Source organism: Vombatus ursinus, unplaced genomic scaffold (assembly GCF_900497805.2).
Source record: "Vombatus ursinus unplaced genomic scaffold, bare-nosed wombat genome assembly UNPS02014814.1, whole genome shotgun sequence".
Lineage (NCBI taxonomy): Eukaryota > Metazoa > Chordata > Mammalia > Diprotodontia > Vombatidae > Vombatus > Vombatus ursinus.
Genome location: NW_020954592.1, coordinates 9,543,805 through 9,562,090, shown reverse-complemented (window position 1 = coordinate 9,562,090; position 18,286 = coordinate 9,543,805). Strand labels below are relative to the sequence as shown.

The following is an 18,286-nucleotide window of genomic DNA, read 5'->3' as shown; positions in this document are numbered from 1 at the left end:
TATCCACATTCATTGGTTAATTGCTTCATTTTTCTCTATGTAGATTCATTCATTCAAATTGACAGATAGGACAGGAATGATGAAAATAATAGTCATGAGTAGGCCATGATGCTTTCACTGTAGCAACCCCCTCTTGCTGATACTGATAGAAACACCTCCATGCTTCAGTAATGGTCTTCATTGGTTGCTATGGCCAACAACATTTGTCACTTGTTGGCTGGCCTTCTGGTAATGAGCCTGTCCCAACTTATGCAGCCTGTTCTCTAGATGGGATGCACATAGTTCATTGCTGTGGGGACCTGAAGTCTTTCCAATTTGGTGAAATCTGTCTGAACTTTCACTCCATTAAACTAGCTTTTGAGATCCCAGGATCATGGCTGTACTGTTCAATTATTTATTAGAGATTCAGATTCACATACTGCCTAATCTTTGGTATTGTCCCTTTCTCCATGTAGTTTAGATGGTTATGAGGAAAATATAGAATATTTAAGGGCCTTTTTATTTGGATCAATTTAGTAATGAAAAAGACAGAAAAGGGAAGAGTGGGTCCTGCACACAGCTATTTTCAAAATATGTTTTATCTGTTCCAAAAATGGTGCAAATATCAATGAGAATAAGGGAAGAGATCACTTAAAAGCACAGGCCTGAAGGAAAAAAAAACACTCCCCTAAAACTCAGAAGTTATTTAATTAAATGTAATAAGTGATCTTCATGAGAAAAAAGGGAAGCAGACTCCAACTGGATAAGAGGAAAGAACATACTTTGAGTAAAAGGTTTTTAAAAGGCTTGCCCTATACATATTTTCTGGACGTATCTCATCATTTTTGTTATCTTAGAGGTAACTTTCTACTGATGCTAAGTACATATTACAATATTCTGATTACAAATCAGGACCAATCCCAATATTGATTATTATGGAAGTTTTGACCTGCTGCTTAATGCCAGATTTAGTACAGACAGCTGATTGGTTTTATCCCTTCTGCAGCTCAGCACTCCCCAATTCAAGGAATCCACCAATCTCAGCCTCCCTAGTAGCAGGGACTACAGACCTGCTCCACCATGCCTAGTAATACTCTGTCTCTTTAATGTTAACAAACATTCTTACAGAGCCTATTACAGAGTTTGGCTTATTTATCAGAAGCCCCATTTTGCTAAGGAATTTCTCTTTAATTCAATTTTAGGTAAAATCTAGGCATCTAAAGTTTTTCTGAGTTCTCAATCTATGACCTTATAATGCTATGTCAAATGGCTATAACATTTAACCCTGGTTAGCTTTTCTTTCCATTTAAAAATGCAATTATGACTGTTAAAGAATCTAGCAAGAGAAGAGGTCAGGGCTGGCATGTTGACCTGTTTTCAGGAAGCAGGTTGTATATTAACACAAGCTGTGCTCTGCTGTTATTGCAAGATGCTCCTGAAACTCTCTGGAGAACTAGTCGTATGGCACCCAGGACAGCTCCATGATGGGTTTAGAGCTTCTTTTCCTTTCAGTGAAATCACGAATTTATTTTCAATATTTTTAATAGTGGATAGAGATAGAGATCCAGCCTCAAAGCTGCTAAGCTTGAAGACCTGGGTTCAAGACCCACCTCTGATATATATCTATATATATCTATATATATATATCTATATATATATACACATAGATAGATAGATAGATAGATAGATAGATATAGATACAGATATAGATACAGATATAGATAGATGTAGATCTATCTATCTATCTATCTATATATATATATGTATGTATATGTGTATGTATGTATGTATTGACTATGTGACCCTGGGCAACTTAACCTCTCAGTTCCTTAGACATCATTCTAAGACAATGAGTTTCAGAGAAGGTGCCTTAGACCTGCATTGGTAGATAAAGTCTTCTCACCCAAGCATTCCTTTGGTTCTCAAAGTGGGATTTGTCAGATCAAAACTATCCTCATAAAACTAAGATGAATTGAATATGCTCAATTAAATATGGTCAATATCTATAAATAAAACCAACATAAGCAAAGACTCTTTAGGTCAGGGTATCCTAAATAATTTTTAAGAGAGTAAAGTATTCTTCAGACCAAAAAAAAAAAAAAGAGAGAGAGAGAGAGAGAGAGAGAACCAATGCTCTATGCTAATGAAATCACAGGTCTAATCTTTAATCTTATTTTTACCTAAAAAGGAAAAGCATTCTATGCTGCCCAAATAATTTCTTTACTACTTGCTACAACCTCTCATAAGTAAAGCAGAAAATTCTACTCTGTATTTTTTTTGGGGGGGGGAGGAGGGTGTCTGGACCTGATATTTAATTGGTATAGGGAACTCTACATAAGGAAATAGCCTTTACCAATGTGGATCAGCAACTACTCTGAAGTTTTTGGGCTTAAAGAGCTGTCTAGGGTGCTGAGAAGTTAAATAGCCTTTTCAGGGTCGAATAAACAGTTTTTGTCAGAAATAGAACATGACCAGGTCAGGCTAGCTCTCTATCTACTATGCCATGCTCTCTTACATCAAATAAAGAACTTCACATTTTATTGCTTAACCTCACATTAAAAAAAGAAGTAGAAAGGACACATTTTCAGAGTATATAAGTTGAGATGAGGACTCAGTCACTTGTTGAGATACTTGCTGGCCTTCCTTTGTTAGAAATCAATCAACCAATCCACAGTCAACAAACATACATTTAGTGACTCCCATTAGTAAGACACTGTCCTGGGCACTGGAGAAATAAGTACAACACATAAATCAAATAATCTTTACTCATATGGAACTTGTATTCTAAAGGAGGAGATAATAAGGATATATATAAAGCATAAACAGATAAATATAAAAAGGAAAAGTACAAATATATTAAAGTAGTTAAGTATGAAGAATTCTGGAAAGGAGGATGCTAATAACTGGGGGCATTAGGAAACCATCCTTTTGGCATTCTGCTGAAGGTTATGGATCTCTTCTCAGTATAATGTTTTTGAATGCATAAAATGAAATGTATATAATTACAAATAAAACCATAGGTTAGTGAAATTAAAGACTATACATATATAGATATATATCTATATAATATATACACAAATATATGTGTATATATATATATATGTATTTCCCATCAAAGTTCATAGATCCCCTAAAATTTATCCACAGAGCCTTTGGGGTTCATAGATGGTAGGTTAAGAATCCTTGTTTGTGGGCATTGGGCTTGAGCTGCATTTTGAAGGAAAACGGGTTTCTATCTGGTAAAGGTAAGGAGGAGATACATTCCAAAGGGGGTGTTATCACCTGCTCAGATTGCCTGGTGGCCCCATTCCACCTCTTCTTTTTACCACTTTTCCTCCCAATTCTCATTGAAGGGAGCATGTAGAGCTGCAACAACCCTACTGATAATGAAAGTCTGGTGATGTTGTCTGCCACTGCAGTGGGCTCAATCAACTTGAGAACTGTGAATTCAAAGAATAGAAACATATCTTTGCTTGGACTTGCCCTTGAGATCTTCCTACTGATGTGAAGAGACCAGTTAGCTACATGATGGATCTGTCCAAGTGTGACCCTGAGAAGTGTTGCAAGGCTTAGAATGGATGAGCAGTGAGGCATATCACTGGAAAAGAGATATTCTATTAGACATAACTACATCTCTCTTCAGTTGCAGACCAAGCACATATTTTTTCCCCTTTAGTGTTAAACTAGAAACTTACTTTCCCTGGCAAGCCTTATCCCTCTTTAATTCTAAAAGATTCTGGCAACTAAGCTCTTTTCTAATGAAAGTGGACTTTAGTCTCCATTTTAAACCTGGTAATTATTGTGACAGATTAAAGCCATGAAATATCAGGAGACACACTTTTGGCTGCTGATCCAAAGGGCTACTAAAAGGAAGTGAGTGAATCAGAGACATGGTCTAGTATCCTTTATTCAGGGCTTATTATTTAGTTGGCAAATTATCCACATCTCTCTTTTCTTATCCTCTAGTTTTTTTTTAACTTTTCCTAGAACCCTGCCATTGTTACCTAGTTGCTCAACTACTGGTTGGTATAGGAAACTCTAGGTTAAGGAAGGAAGGAAGCAAAAATTTATTAATTGCCTACTATATGTCAGGCTCTGTGCTAAGTGCTTTGCAAATATCATCCTCACAACAACCCTTGGAGGTAGATTATATTATTTTCCTCATTTTGCAGTTGAGGAAATTGAGGCAAACAAAGGTTAGGTGATGTGTCCAATATCACACAGCAAATAAATGTCTGAGGCTAGATTTGAACTTGGGTCTTCCTGATTCTAATCCAGTGCTCTAGTCATTGCATCACCTAACTGCCTCACAAGACATGAATTGACCTGTGATGATAAATTACATTGTTATATAGTTCAACTAGCTTAGTAAAGTAGAAAATACAGTAGAGTGGCAGCCTTGGGGCTTGGGTTCTGATCCTAGCTTTGCTACTAACTCACTGTGTGACCATAGCCAAGTCACTTAGTTTCCTTATTTATCAAGTAGATCAGCTGAATTTTAAAGGTCCCTTTTTAGTACTCTAAGATTTATGAAGGGCATTTTTTTCTGCAAGTCAGGAATGAATTTATTGGAAATGCTGACAAGACTAATGAAATATATTTTTCATGTGGGTTAAGGCACTGAGATCCATTTTAAACACACACACACACACACACACACATTTTTTCTCAGATTGATTGGCCAATTGTTCTTTTCATTAAAGCAGGGATTGTTAACCTGAGGTCCATGAACTTGTTTTTAAAAGTATTTTTATAACTGTATTTCAATATAATTAGTTTGCTTTTTAATCCTATGAATTTTATTTTATGCATTTAAAAACATTTTTCTGAGGAGTTCAAAGGCTTCATTAGATTGTCAAGGGAGTTCATGATACATATTAAGAACATTTGGATTCAAAAAACCACTGATAGGAAGAACTCACATTTTTATAGTGTCCTAAATTTTTACAAAGTGCTTTCCTCAACAATTCTATAAGGTAGGTGGAGCTGGTAATATTCTCCCTACTTTCTAGGTGAGAAAATAGAGGTTTAGAAAGTTGAAATGATATGTTAAGGACCCCCAACCAGTAAATGGCAGAATCAAGACTTAATCCCAGGTGATCTTCTAACAAATCCCGTAATCTACACTGGAAAAACCACAAATACAAATTCAAGAAGCATTTATTGAAAATGTTCTGTATGGGGAACATGTTATATAAGATGCTCAAGGACACACCCAGTTTAGATAAGATAGGTTTCTTAGGGGAGATGATATCAATACAGATATCTCTAATATATAACATTTTACATGATATACTACACTGTTTCATGCTCATTCCACTGACTGGAATCTTTAGAGGCACAGTCTGAACCTTTGTGAAAGGGACAGAATGGTTATTCTCAGATATGTGTTGAGAAATTGGTTGCAATTGTTGACTGAAAACTCTGCATAATGTTTTTCTCTGATGGTAAACAAATGCTTGAGTGAGCTCTGTGGCATCAGGGTGACTTGGGTTAAGAAGACATAATCTAGACACTACTCTTTAATCTTCCATGTCACATATGAAAAATGACACTCATGTTCCTCATTGCTTCTCTTTGTGTGATATGAGCAGATTGAGCCCTTAGGTTTTCCTAGCCAGATGTCTGAGGTACAAGCATTGGCAAAGGATTGCAAATTAAATGTTTGCAAGGTTCATTTCATAGGCACAGAACACAATACAAGCACATTGGCAATCTCTTTGAAAATGCCAATCCCTTTGAAAAGCAGAGCTTTTCCAGAGGAAGGCTGAAAGTGTTGGCAGATTGTTAGCAAGTGCTACTCAACACTCACTTCCTGACAGCAATTTTTACAAAGGTATAAAAAGTGTAACTAAGATATAATAGATGTGAAGTTTGATCATTACACAGATAGCTTCAATAATCATTTTTGTTTGTTGTTCAGTTGTTTTTCAGTGGTGTCCAAGTCTTTGTGTCCCCGTTTAGAGTTTTCTTGGCAAAGATACTAGAATGGTTTGCTCTTTTTTTCTTTAGTTCACTTTACAGGGTTAAATGACTTACCCAGAGTCATAAAGCTACTAAGTGTCTGAGGCCAGTTTTGAACTGAAGAAGATGAGTCTTTCTGACTCCAGGCCTGGGGCTCTATCCACTTCACCACCGAGCTACCCCTACAATAATCATAATCATCAAAATCATAGCTAGCTTATATACAGTGCTTTAATATTTTCAAAGTGCTTTATAAATATTATCTTACTTTACCCTCACATCAACCTTGGGAAGTCGATGTTATACTTATCCCCATTTTACAGATGAGGAATCTGAGGCAGATAGAGGTTAAGTGACTGGCCTAGTGTCATACTACTGGTAAGTGTCTGAGGCTGAATTTGAACTCAGTTCTCCCTGACTCCAAGCCCAGCTTTTTATATGCTCTTCCATCTAGCTTACATAAGTTTATATAGCTAAAAGAAGCAGAAGAAGGTTTATAAAAAGTTGGTGGATTCTCTATGAAGGATTTATGAGGGAGGGAAAATCTTCCTGACTCCAGGCCCAATGCTATCCACTGAATATCTAATTGCTTCTATATTTTAATAAATACTTTACATAGTTAGTTATTTCACATAGGCACAGAGTTATTATAGGACAACTACAAACATGAATACAGGAGAACTGTATTGAATGAGATGAAAATTTGTACTATGCCACAGGTGTAGTTATACTGTAAGTCAGACAATGTCTTCCCTGTACCTACTAATCTATTTTTGGCTACTTGGTGTAGATGTAAACAGACCTAAGGAAATCCACCAATTAACAAGCATTTATTAAGTACCTACTATGTGCTAGGCATTGTGCAAGGTGCTGGGTACACAAAGACAAAAACTGAAGATGAAAAGGTATGGATGGGTAGTAGTGTGTACTGGTAGAGGGCACCTCTGCACCGATAAGAACCAGGGCTCGTCAAAGTATCTAAGTATAGCATGTTCCCAAAATCTTTGACCCTATATAAAAATATACCCTATAAAAATACCCTATATTTTGCGTCCATATACTCATAATTCTTTCTAAAGTTCAAGAATAGAAATAGCAGTCTGTTGGGAGTTAGGCTACCTTTTTTCAGCTCTTTTGGGATAGTTACATCCTGATTGCATGACCTCCAGCAAATCACAAAACGGCATTGTCTAGTAGGGAAAGTGCTGGATTTGGAGTCATGAGAGATCTGGTTTGAACTCTGCCTCAAACACCTATTAGCTCTGTGACCTTGGGCAAGTCAATTAATCTCTCTGAGCCTCAGTCTCATCAAAGAAATGGGGCTAATAATATCTCAAATACCTTCCTTAAAGGGTTATCATGGGTGGTTACAGTCTTACCATCTTCCTAAAAGAAGTTGTATTCAAAAAAAGTAAAGCAAAAGAACTGAAAATCATACCAAAACAAACCTCAACCCACTACATGACAATCCTGTCACTCCCCTGAATTGTGCCTTTAATTGTAGGGTTATTTTGGGATTCAAAGAGAGAATAGTTTTCCATTATCTTATGACAGTTAACCCCATGCGCTACATACAGAAGTAAAGATGGGACATAGTGCAATGTAAAGGGCTCTGGATTTGGAGTCATAGAACTGCAGTTCCACATTCTAGCCCCATTATCTTGGGGAAGTCACAACTTCACAGACCTCAGTTTATTCATCCATAAAATGGAGACAATATTCCTTGCACTACCTTCATCTCAGGGTTGTTTAAATCAAATGAGAAATTACGTAATGCACTTTGCAACCATAAACGTCAATCATTATGCTTATTATCAGTGAGGGGAATAATAAAAGTTCTCATTGATATAGTACTTTTCTTGAATTAATTCATTTAATCAATTAATCACAATAAGTATTAAGCAACTGACATTCTGCTAAGCACCAGGGATTCAAAAACAAAAATGAACAGTCCTTGCCCTCAAGGAGCTTATGTTCTAATAGATTGATCACCTGTACATAAAAATGTATATGAAAATAGACAATGTTATTTTAAGAGGGAGGGCACTAAGAGCTGGGGAGGGGGAAAATATAGAAGGTGATACTTGATTTGAGTCTTGTAGGAAATAAAGGATTCTAAGAGGCAAGGTGAAGAGGGAAGACATTCCAGGCATGGGGAACAGCCATTGCAAAGGCACGGAATGGGAAATGAAGTGTTGCCAGGAATGAACAGAAAGGTCACTCTGACTGAACCCTAGAATGCAGGAGAAGGTGTAACATAAGACTGGAAAGGTAGTTTGGGGCCTGGTTGTGAAGAGCTTTGAATACCATACAGAGGAGATTATCTTTTATTATATAGGCACTAGGGAGTCACTGGAATTTATTGAGGAGGGAGTAATATGGTCAGACCTGTGCTTTATGAATATCTCTTTGGCAGCTGCATGGAGATGGAGGGAATAGACTTGTGATACCAATTTGGAGGCTATTGCAATAGCTGGAAGGAGAGGTCAGGAAAGTCTGAACTAGGGTGGTGGCTGTATGAGCAGAGAGAAGGTGCCAGATGTGGAAAGATGTTCCACAGGTGGGAAGGGACAGATTTGACAACTGAATGAAGTATAATTATGATCTCTGTCTTACAGAAGAAGAAGCTGGCATCCAGGTTAACTGACTTGGCATGGATTATGAGGATAGTAAGTGTTAGAACCTGCCCAAGAATCTAGGTCTCTGTCACAAGGTTTTGTGTGCTTTCTACTATAGCTACCTTACCAAGGTAATCTGAAACAAAAATGTGCAGGAATTCAATTGAACAAACATTAATGAAACACTTAGAGTGTACTATTCTATATACTAGAAAATATATAAATTTATTTTTTGCAATAGATATGTGATTTTATTGGCATAGCAAATTCCTAGAGACAGAATTACGTTTACTAATGTTTCTGCTTTGGCACAGGTGACACAGTGGATAGAGTGCTGATCTTGGAGCCAGGAAGATCTGAGCTCAAATCAAGCCTTAGACACTTACTTAACTGTGTGACCCTGGTCATGTTACTTCACCTATGCTACCTCAACTTCTTCAACTATAAAATAGGGATCATAATAGCACCCACTGCCAAGGTTGTGAAGATAAAATGAAGTATTTATAAAGCTCTTTGAGGAGCCTTAAAATACTAGCTATTTGTATATTCTCAGAGACTTGCCTGGAAGACATTGAGACTTTCAGTGACTTGCTCAGGGTCACATAGTCAGTGTATGCCTGAAGTAGGCCTTGGCTTCAAGTCCTGACTCCAAAGTCATCCTTCTTTGTACTATATCATACTTTTTCCTCTTTGGAGAATAGGCAGGGTTTATATAGGCCTTCGTGGTGCTTATGGTCTTCCAACAATGATCAATTTGGTACAACCAAATATTTCTTTCCCTTTCCCTGTTTCATCATTTATGCTAAACACAATATTTGATGAGTTTACCTAGATCAACGTTTTTGTACCATAGCCTACTGCAACTGATAAAAGTGAGGACATTTTACTTATGATTTGAGTAACTAAAATTTTTCTTGAAATAGGTTGTTTAGTTCCTTAACAAACAGACCAAGGAAATGATACCAAAGTCATAATTTCATTTACTCCTTGCAACCTATTTAATCGATACAGAACTTAGCAGCTTTTCAAAATCTCTGCTGGAGAATACAGGAGATAGATTACCTCTATTTCTGAAAAGAATTCACTAGAAATAAAAGATAACTAAAAATTGCACAGAAATCATGTGCCATTTTACAGAGTGGGATAGGATAGAATCATGTATATTTAAGCCATATACCTACTGTATCTACCCTTTACTTTGGTCTTGTGTGAAAAGGTGCCTGCTCCATTTGTTGACTATGCATTATTACTGAATTTGTATGGTATAACTTCTAGTAATCACATAATTTCAGAATTGGAAGGGACTCCAATAACCATCTAGTCCAACCCATGTCTGAAAAAAGAGAATCCTTCCTACTACATTATTTATTAGGGCTCATCCAGCCCCAGTTTTTTTTTTTTCTTTGCTAGGCAATGGGGTTAAGTGACTTGCCCAGGGTCACACAGATAGTAACTGTCAAGTGTCTGAGGCCTGATTTGAACTCAGGCCTTCCTGACTCCAGGGCCATTGCTCTAGCCACTGTGCCAACTAGCTGCCCCCAGATGCAGTCTGAAGACCTCTAATGCTTTCCCATGTGAAAAAGAATACTTCATTAAGACCCTTCTGGGCTCAGTTTGAAGACTTCCAATGCCTGCCCCCAGCATCTTGACAATAAACCCATTTTTCTCTATAGTGGGATGCTTGTTTTTTTCATTGGTTGATTTCATCCATGTATGCTTCTTCCTTTTAAAGTACTGTCTGTTGTAGATTGGACTCTTCCAGAAGAACTATACTTTTATAAGTTTGCCTTCACAGTTTTTTCTTTTCCCTCCTTCCTTCATTTCTCTTCCTTCTGCCTTCCTTCCTTCCTTTCTTCCCTCCTTCCTTCCTCTTCCCTCCTTCCTTCCTTTCTTCCCTCCTTCCTTCCTTTATTCCCTCCTTCCTTCCCTCCTTTCTCTTCCTTCCTTCCTTCCTTCCTTCCTTCTATCTTTCCTTCTTTCCTTCTTTATTTCTAACGATATGTACAGAAAGACACTTAGGAGAGGCAACAAGGTATAGTGGAAAGAGTATTGGCTTTAGAGTCCGAGGACCAAATTCCACTTTTGCCAGTCCAATTCCACTCCTGTGATCTTACGCAGATCACTTGACTTTTCTGGGCTTCCTCTATAAAATGAAGAGGTTGGATGAAATGATCTCTAAGCCATCTCTCATTGATAGCTAAAAGGCAACTCAGCTTTATACATAAAAGCATCTTGCAATCAAGCCACTAGTGATAGATGACACATTTAAAGCTGTGACTGTGCAAAGTGATCCTTCTCCCACTTAAAGTCCACTGAGACATTATCATTGTGTTGTTAAGGTTACTTTTATTTAGGTTAAGTGACTATTATAACTTGTATATTTAAACCTGGAATAAAAAAAAAAGAATCTAAGTTACTCTAAAAATAGCTTACTGTGAATAGTTCATAGTTAACAAAAGGAAAAGTTATTGTCACAGTGAATTCAAGATCTCTGACATGATAATACAAAGAGATTTTTGTCAATTTGTTTCCACATCACAATATAATCTTATGATGAAAGTCAGTGCCCATTGGCACAGAGGATTTTTGGCAGTTTAAAGTGCAAATCATTCATTCCAAAAATGACAGTTGTACCTTGACTAACATCATAAATGTGCTTCACACGAAAAAATGACATCAGGTGAAATGACATTACAGGGGATATTTAGTTCCTGGAACAATAATATAAACTACTATACAATTCATGTTTTCTAGCTTCAGCAGGGCATACACTGCAGCAAGGCAATCCTTTTCTTCTTTCGTAATTGATTCCCTAGGTCATTTTTCACACAAGCTATTGCAGATCTTCTCTTTCCTCTTCAAGGATACCATACCTTTTCTTTCCCCCCTTTTCTTTCTCCCCTCTCCCTCAGCTAAGACTTTGCTGTTATCTTCTGTTCTGTTTGTCAAAAAGCTAGATAACCCACTTTAAGAACTTTTTTGCTGTTGTTATACAAATCACGAGTAAAACATTATCTTACTTGATTGGGAAAATTGAGGTAATTTTATGTTAGCTACCTCTTCTCCTAGTTTCTTCATTTCAAAACCACTTGGTAAAATTCTATACTCTCTACTTCTTTGCCCAGTCTCTGATTAAGAAGTGACTGTTCTCCATGGCAAGACCAAATATGTATATATGTACGTATGTATGTATGTATATATGTATGTATGTATGTATATATGTATGTATGTATATATGTACCAGAATCTACCTCTCTAGGCAAACTCCTTGAAAAAAGCTTACTATTTCCACTTGCTCTCCTTTCACTCATTCCTAAACTCTGCAATATAGTTTCTTCTTTCCTTTTTTTTTTTTTTTGTATGAGGCAATTGGGTTTAAGTGACTTGCCCAGAGTCACACAGCTAGTAAGTGTTATGCGTCTGAGGCCGGATTTGAACTCAAGTCCTCCTGACTCCAGGACCAGTGCCCTATCCACTGTGCCACCTAGCTGCCCCCTGCAATATAGCTTCTGAGCTCATCGCTCAACTAAAATTGTTTTCTCCTATAGTTACCAATAATCTCTTAATTGCCAAACTGATGATGATTTTCTCAGTCCTCATCTTTCTTGACCTATGCTATATTTGACCACCCTGTCTTCCTGGATACTTCTCTCTTCTATCTACAATCTCACATCTTTTTCTGGCTCACCATTCACTTTACATCCATAACTGTGGGTGTTATCCAAGGTTCTGGCTGAGGCACTTTTCTGTTTGCCCTTTATAGTCTCTCATTAACCTCATTAGCTATAATGGTTGTTTAACTGTTATCTTATACAGTTGACTCAGATACACACACACACACACACACACACACACTATACGTTCATACATCTATAATGAGAAAGAGAGAGAGAGAGAGAGAGAGAGAGAGCAAGAGAGAGCAAGCCCTTGATTCACCATTGAGCTTCAGGCCTACATCACCAGTTGTCTATTGATTATTTCAAATTGGATGTCTCAGAGACACCTCAAATTCGACATATTGAAAACTGAACTTGTTATATTTTCCCCTAAGCCATCCCTTCTTCCAAATTTCTCTATTTCTGTCAAAGGCACTGCCATCCTTCTCATTTCCCAGGTTAATAACTTTGGCATTGTTATTGATTCTTCACCTTCCCTTACCCCACAGATCTAATCAGTTGCCAAATCGTGCCATTAGGACCTCCACAATATTTCTAGCATCCGATAACTTCTCTGCATTCACATACCTACCATCTTAGTTCAGGTCCTTATCACCTTTCGCTTAAATTTTTGCAGTAGGTTCCTAGTTATTTTCTCTGCTGTCTTAAGTGATTTTTCTTAAGTTCAGATCTGACTATGTTAATTCCCATAATCCACCAAGTCCCATGGTTCCTTATGACCTCTAGGATAAAGTAAAAACTCATTTGTTTAGTTTTTAAAGCCCTTTGCAACTTAGCCCCAATCTAGATTTCTAACCTGCCTGTCACTGAACATTACTCATAACTCCCACGTTGTGTAGTTGAGCCAAACTGACTTTTTGCTATTTCTCACACATGATAGTCGATCTACCATATCCTTGTCTTTGCACTGGCCATCTTCCATGCCTGAAATTCACTCCTTTCTCACCTTTGCCTCACAGAACACTCCCCTTCCTTCAACATACAGCTTATGTACCACCTTCTACATCTACCAACTCCTATATAAAGTCTTCTTCATTCTCCTCAACTCTTATTGTCCCCCAAACTACCTTGTGTTTAACACTTTGTATATCCCTAGTACTAGCACAGTGCCGGGCACATAGTAGGAGCATAAATGAATGCTTGTTAGTTGATTGATAGTGTATTGTTTGTTGAATAATCCTCCATGTCCCCTTCCCTCCCTATGGGTGTGCCCCAAGGCTCTGTGCTAGACCCTCTGTTTTTTTTTTTCTCCTTTGCCTTTTCCTTCTCCCTGTGAATCTTCTGTCTTGGGCAGGTAGGTGGTACAATAGATAGAATGCCTAGCCTGGAGTCAGGAGACCTCATCTTCCTGAATTCAAATCTGACCTCAGAAACTTATTAGCTGTGTAACTCGGGGCAAGTCACCTAACCCTGTTTGCCTCAATGTCCTCATCTGTAAAATGAACTGAAGAAGGAAATGGCAAATCACTCCAATATCTTTGCCTAGAAACCCCAAATGGGGTCATGAAGAGTCAGACATAGCTCAACAACAACAACAAACAACATCCTCTGTCCCAGTGATCTCATCCCTCCTATACCTTCAATTATTATCTGAATTCAGATGACACTCAAATTACATATTCAGCCCTACTCTCTGTCCTGAACATTAGTCTTGCATCATCAATTGCCTTCATGACCTAGATGACCCATAGATATTTCCAACTCAACATATATAAAACAAAATTCATCATCATTTCCTCCAAACTTACCTTTCTTCTAAACTTCCTTATTATTGTCAAGAATATCATTATTGTTCTACTCTCCAAAGTTCACAATCTCAGGTCAATCCAAGTCACCAGTCATTTACAAAATCCCTTGCTATGTGCCAGGCACTGTGCTCAGCACTGGGGACACAAAAAAAAGCAAAAAAAGTTCCTTCCTTTGAGTAACTCACATTCTAATGGGGAAGGCAAACTGTGAATAACTTTATACACACAAGAATTAGACAGGATACAGTAGAGATGATCTCAGAGAGAAGGCACTAGCATTAAGTTGAATTGTGAAAGACTTCTGGCAGAAAGTAGGATTTTAGCTGAGACTTGAAGGAAACCAGGAAAACCAGGAGGTGGAGACAATATAGGAAAGTATTCTTCACAGGGGGGATAGCCAGTGAAAATGCAAAGTTGGGAGATGCAGTGTCTTGTACAATGAAGAGCAAGGAGGCCAGTGTCATTAGATTGTAGAAAAGAGGGAGGGGAATAAAGTATAAGAAGACTGAAAAGTTAGGAAGGGGCCAGGTTATAGAGGGCTGCCAGACATCAGAGTCATCAGTGATTTTTCCCTCATGCTTATCGCCCATGACCAATGAGATGTCAAGTATTATTGATTCTGCCTCTTCAACATCTCTTCAAAGCATCCTTTCTCTCTACACCCATGACCACTACCATAGTTTGGGCCTTAATCACCTCTCACCTAGGCTGTTATAAGCTTCCTCTGATTGGTCTGTCTCCAAGCCTCAGGGCCGTCACCTCTCTGATTCATTCTTCTGCAAAGCTGCCAAAATGACATTCCTAAAGCACATGTCACTGCCTTGTTCAAAAACTTCTTGTGGCTATTTATTGCCTCCAGGCAATACATATAGTAATGGTAATACATATCTAAAGTATGTACTCTTCTGTTTGGCCTTCACAATCTGGTTCCATTTTCCTTTTTTGCAGGCTTATTACACAATTCTATTGTTTGGTCATTTTATATTTTAGTTGATCTGGCCTACTTTTTTCACTTATACATCACATTTCATCTCACCTCTCTGGACTTTTGCACAAGCTGTCCCCTGTGCCTGGAATGCACTCCCCTACTCATCTGTGCCTCTTAGACTCTTTCACTTCCTTCAAAGTTTAGTTTAAGTAATAACAGATACTAAATGAGAGGAACAGAGTGCTATGAGAAATTAGAGGAAAGAGACATCATTTCCATGTGGAGGGAGTAGGCAAGACTAAAAATCTGGAAGAGAGTTCACCTGATTTTGGTGCAGAGGGGAGGGAAGACAAGAAAGTCACATTCAAGGGAAGTGGTATGGATGGCCTTAGCCAATACAGGAAGATGGGAGAGGCAGAATTGGTTAACGTCATTGTCAGTTGAGAATGGACAGGGTGAAAGGAGAGAGACAGAGTCAGATAAATGGGGAAAATAAAATGGAGAAAAATATAGTTAGTAATCATTACTGTGAAAAAAAATTACAGTAAGTTTCTCTGATAAAGACCTCATTTCTCAAATATATAGAAAACAGAATCAAATTTATAGAAATAAGAACCATTCCTCAATTGATAAATAATTAAAGGATATGGACAGTTTTCAAATGAAGTGATCAAAGCTATCTCTAGTCATGTGAAAAAATGCTCTAAATCACTATTGATTAGAGAAATGCAAATTAAAACAACTCTGAGCTACCACCACACACCTATCAGATTGGCTAATATGACAGGCAAAGAAATGACAAATGTTGGAAGAGATGTGGGAAAATTAAAACACCAACACACTGTTAGTGAAATTGTATATTGATTCAACCATTCTGGAGATCAGTTAGGAACGATGTCCAAAGGACTATAAAACCATGCATAGCCTTTGATCAAGCAATAGCATTACTAGGTCTGTATCCCAAAGATATTAAAAAAATAAAAAGGAAAAGGACTTATGTGTACAAAAATATTAATAGCAGCTCTTTTAGTGGTAACAAGGAATTGGAAATCGAGGGGATGTCCACCAATTGGGGAATGGCTGAACAAGTTTTTGTATATGGTTGTGATAGAATATTATTGTGCTATAAGAAATGATGATCAGAGTGCTCTCAGAAAAACCTGGAAAGACTTGCATGAATAGATACAAAATAAAATGAGCAAAGCCAGGGGAACATTGTATACAATAACAGTAATATTGTATGATGATCTACTGTGAATAATTGAGCTATTCTCCGCAATACAATGATCCAAGACAAGTTGTTGTCCATCTCCAGAGAAAGAACTGGTGGTGCCTGAATGCAGATAGAAGATAATTTTTCTTTATTTTTCTTGTCTGTTTTTTTTGAGGGGGTCTGTTTTTTTCTTTCATAGCATGACAACATGAAAATGTTTTGCATGACTATACATGTATAACTTTTGTCAAATTGCTTGCCTTCTCAATGAGGGAATGAGGTGAGGAAGGGAGGGGAAGAATTTGGAACTCAAATTTGAAAAAAATAATATTAAAATTGATTTTACACATAATTGGGAAAAGCAAAATATTAATTTTTTTTTAAAAAAAATACCTCATTGTCAGTAGCAACAGCTTGTCTTTTAGGAATGGACATTCCTAAATGTCCAATGTTCAGTCTGATTGGGATATAGAGTCTGTGAACAAAAAGTAATGTAAGATAAGGATGAAAAAGTCAAGTTGAGAAAGGTCGTGAAAACCAGATCCACAACTTATACATTATGTTTTGTTTCATTTTTGTAAGCAAGAGGGAAATATTAACACCAAGGTTGTAAACCTGGATGATTAGAAGGATGATATGCTACTTCCTAAGGTACCCCATTCCATTTCCATATAGCTCTAATTGTGATAAATCTCTTTTTATTATTAATACTTATCAATTATATAAGTCTTTAAGGTTTGCAAAACACAAATATCTCATTTGATCCTCACGATAACTCTGGGAGGTAGGTGCTATCATTATCCCCCTTTTATTGAAGAGGAAAATGAGGTAGACAGAAGTTAAGTGACTTGTCCAGGGTCATATAGCTACTAAGTGCCTGAGACTGGATTTTAATTACAGTCTTCCTGACTCTAGGTCCAGGGCCCTAGCTGAAATCTGCCTTAGGTACCTTTCACTTGTTGGGCCTAGTTCTGCTTTCAAGAGCCACACAGAGCAAGTCAGTCCTTCCATATGAGATTTGTTGTTTGTTACTAAGTCATTTCAGTTGTGTCTGACTCTTCATGATTCCATTTGGGATTTTCTTGGTAAAGATATTGGAGTGGTTTGCCATTTCCTTCTCAAGCTCATTTTACAGATGAGGAAACTGAGGCAAACAGGGTTAAGTGACTTGCTCAGGGTCACACAACTAGTAAGTGCCTGAGGCAAGATTTGAAAATAAGTCTTCCTGACTCCAGGCTCAGCATTCTATCCATTATGCCACCTAGCTGTCCTTTCATATAAGAGTCTTTCATTCATTTGACAACGATTGCAGTGATCTTCCTATAAGAAAGCTAAAAGTTCCAATTTTTCTTTGATGGATAAGATGTTAAGTCACCATATTGGTCATCTTCCCTTGGCCATGCTCTCGGTCATTAATATTCCTTGTGAAATGTGGCATCCAAAACTGCAATAAGCACATCAGATGTATCTAGCATGGGGTCCAGCAGCACTATTATTTTTCTTGTTTTGAAGGTTTATTATTATTTTATATTGGATTTATGATCTCATAGGAAACTTCCAAGGAGGAACCTCCCTCCACCAATATTGACCTACATCTCTTTGGAAATGACTGGTCTCAGAGAGATCCTGGGGCACTTAAAGATGAAGGGACTTATTCAAGACCATACATGAAAATTGAGACTTAAATGAGGTCTTCTTGACTTTGATGTCTGCTATTTACCATGCTTCACAACTTTTCTCTGTGTATTATGTATTTATTAATGAACAACAATACCATGTTAGGAGACACCCTATGGCTTAGGAGATATGGCACTTCTAGGTTTGTAAGATTATTTGCATACGTATCTTATTTGATCCTCACAACAGCCTTATGAGGTTAGTATTCCTCCATTTTACAAATAAAAAAACTGAGGCTGACTGATCTTAAGTGGTACAGTGCAGCTAAGTCACACAGCTATCAAGTGTCTGAAGCAGGATTTGAACACAGGTCTTTCTGACTCCAAGTTCAGCATGCTATGCACCATGCCACCTGGATGGCTAACAGATGGAAAGCTGCTTTTAAAGTCAGGGGAAAAAATTAAATTTCTTTCTCTGACATATATGGGCTATATGTTCCAAGATAAGTCTTCATAGGCCACTGAGACTATAAAGTGCAAAAC

General features: G+C 37.5%; 1 protein-coding gene across 5 annotated transcripts in view; it reads right to left on the bottom strand.

Annotated features, from left to right (window-relative positions):
- GLRA2 (glycine receptor alpha 2) overlaps nt 1-18,286 on the bottom strand; it is a 277,815-nt gene that overhangs the window by 19,298 nt on the left and 240,231 nt on the right. Inside the window, exons 8-9 of one of the 5 annotated variants that reach the window (XM_027835399.1) lie at nt 10,059-10,073; nt 9,889-9,914 (exon numbers count right to left, since the gene is read on the bottom strand). The exons of 3 other annotated variants lie outside the window; for them this stretch is intronic. In XM_027835399.1, coding sequence (XP_027691200.1) covers nt 9,889-9,914; nt 10,059-10,073 — 41 coding nt within the window. Of the gene's footprint in view, nt 1-1,827; nt 1,849-9,888; nt 9,915-10,058; nt 10,074-18,286 lie in introns of all 5 variants that reach the window. One more of the 5 variants, XM_027835400.1, reaches the window with a different exon arrangement.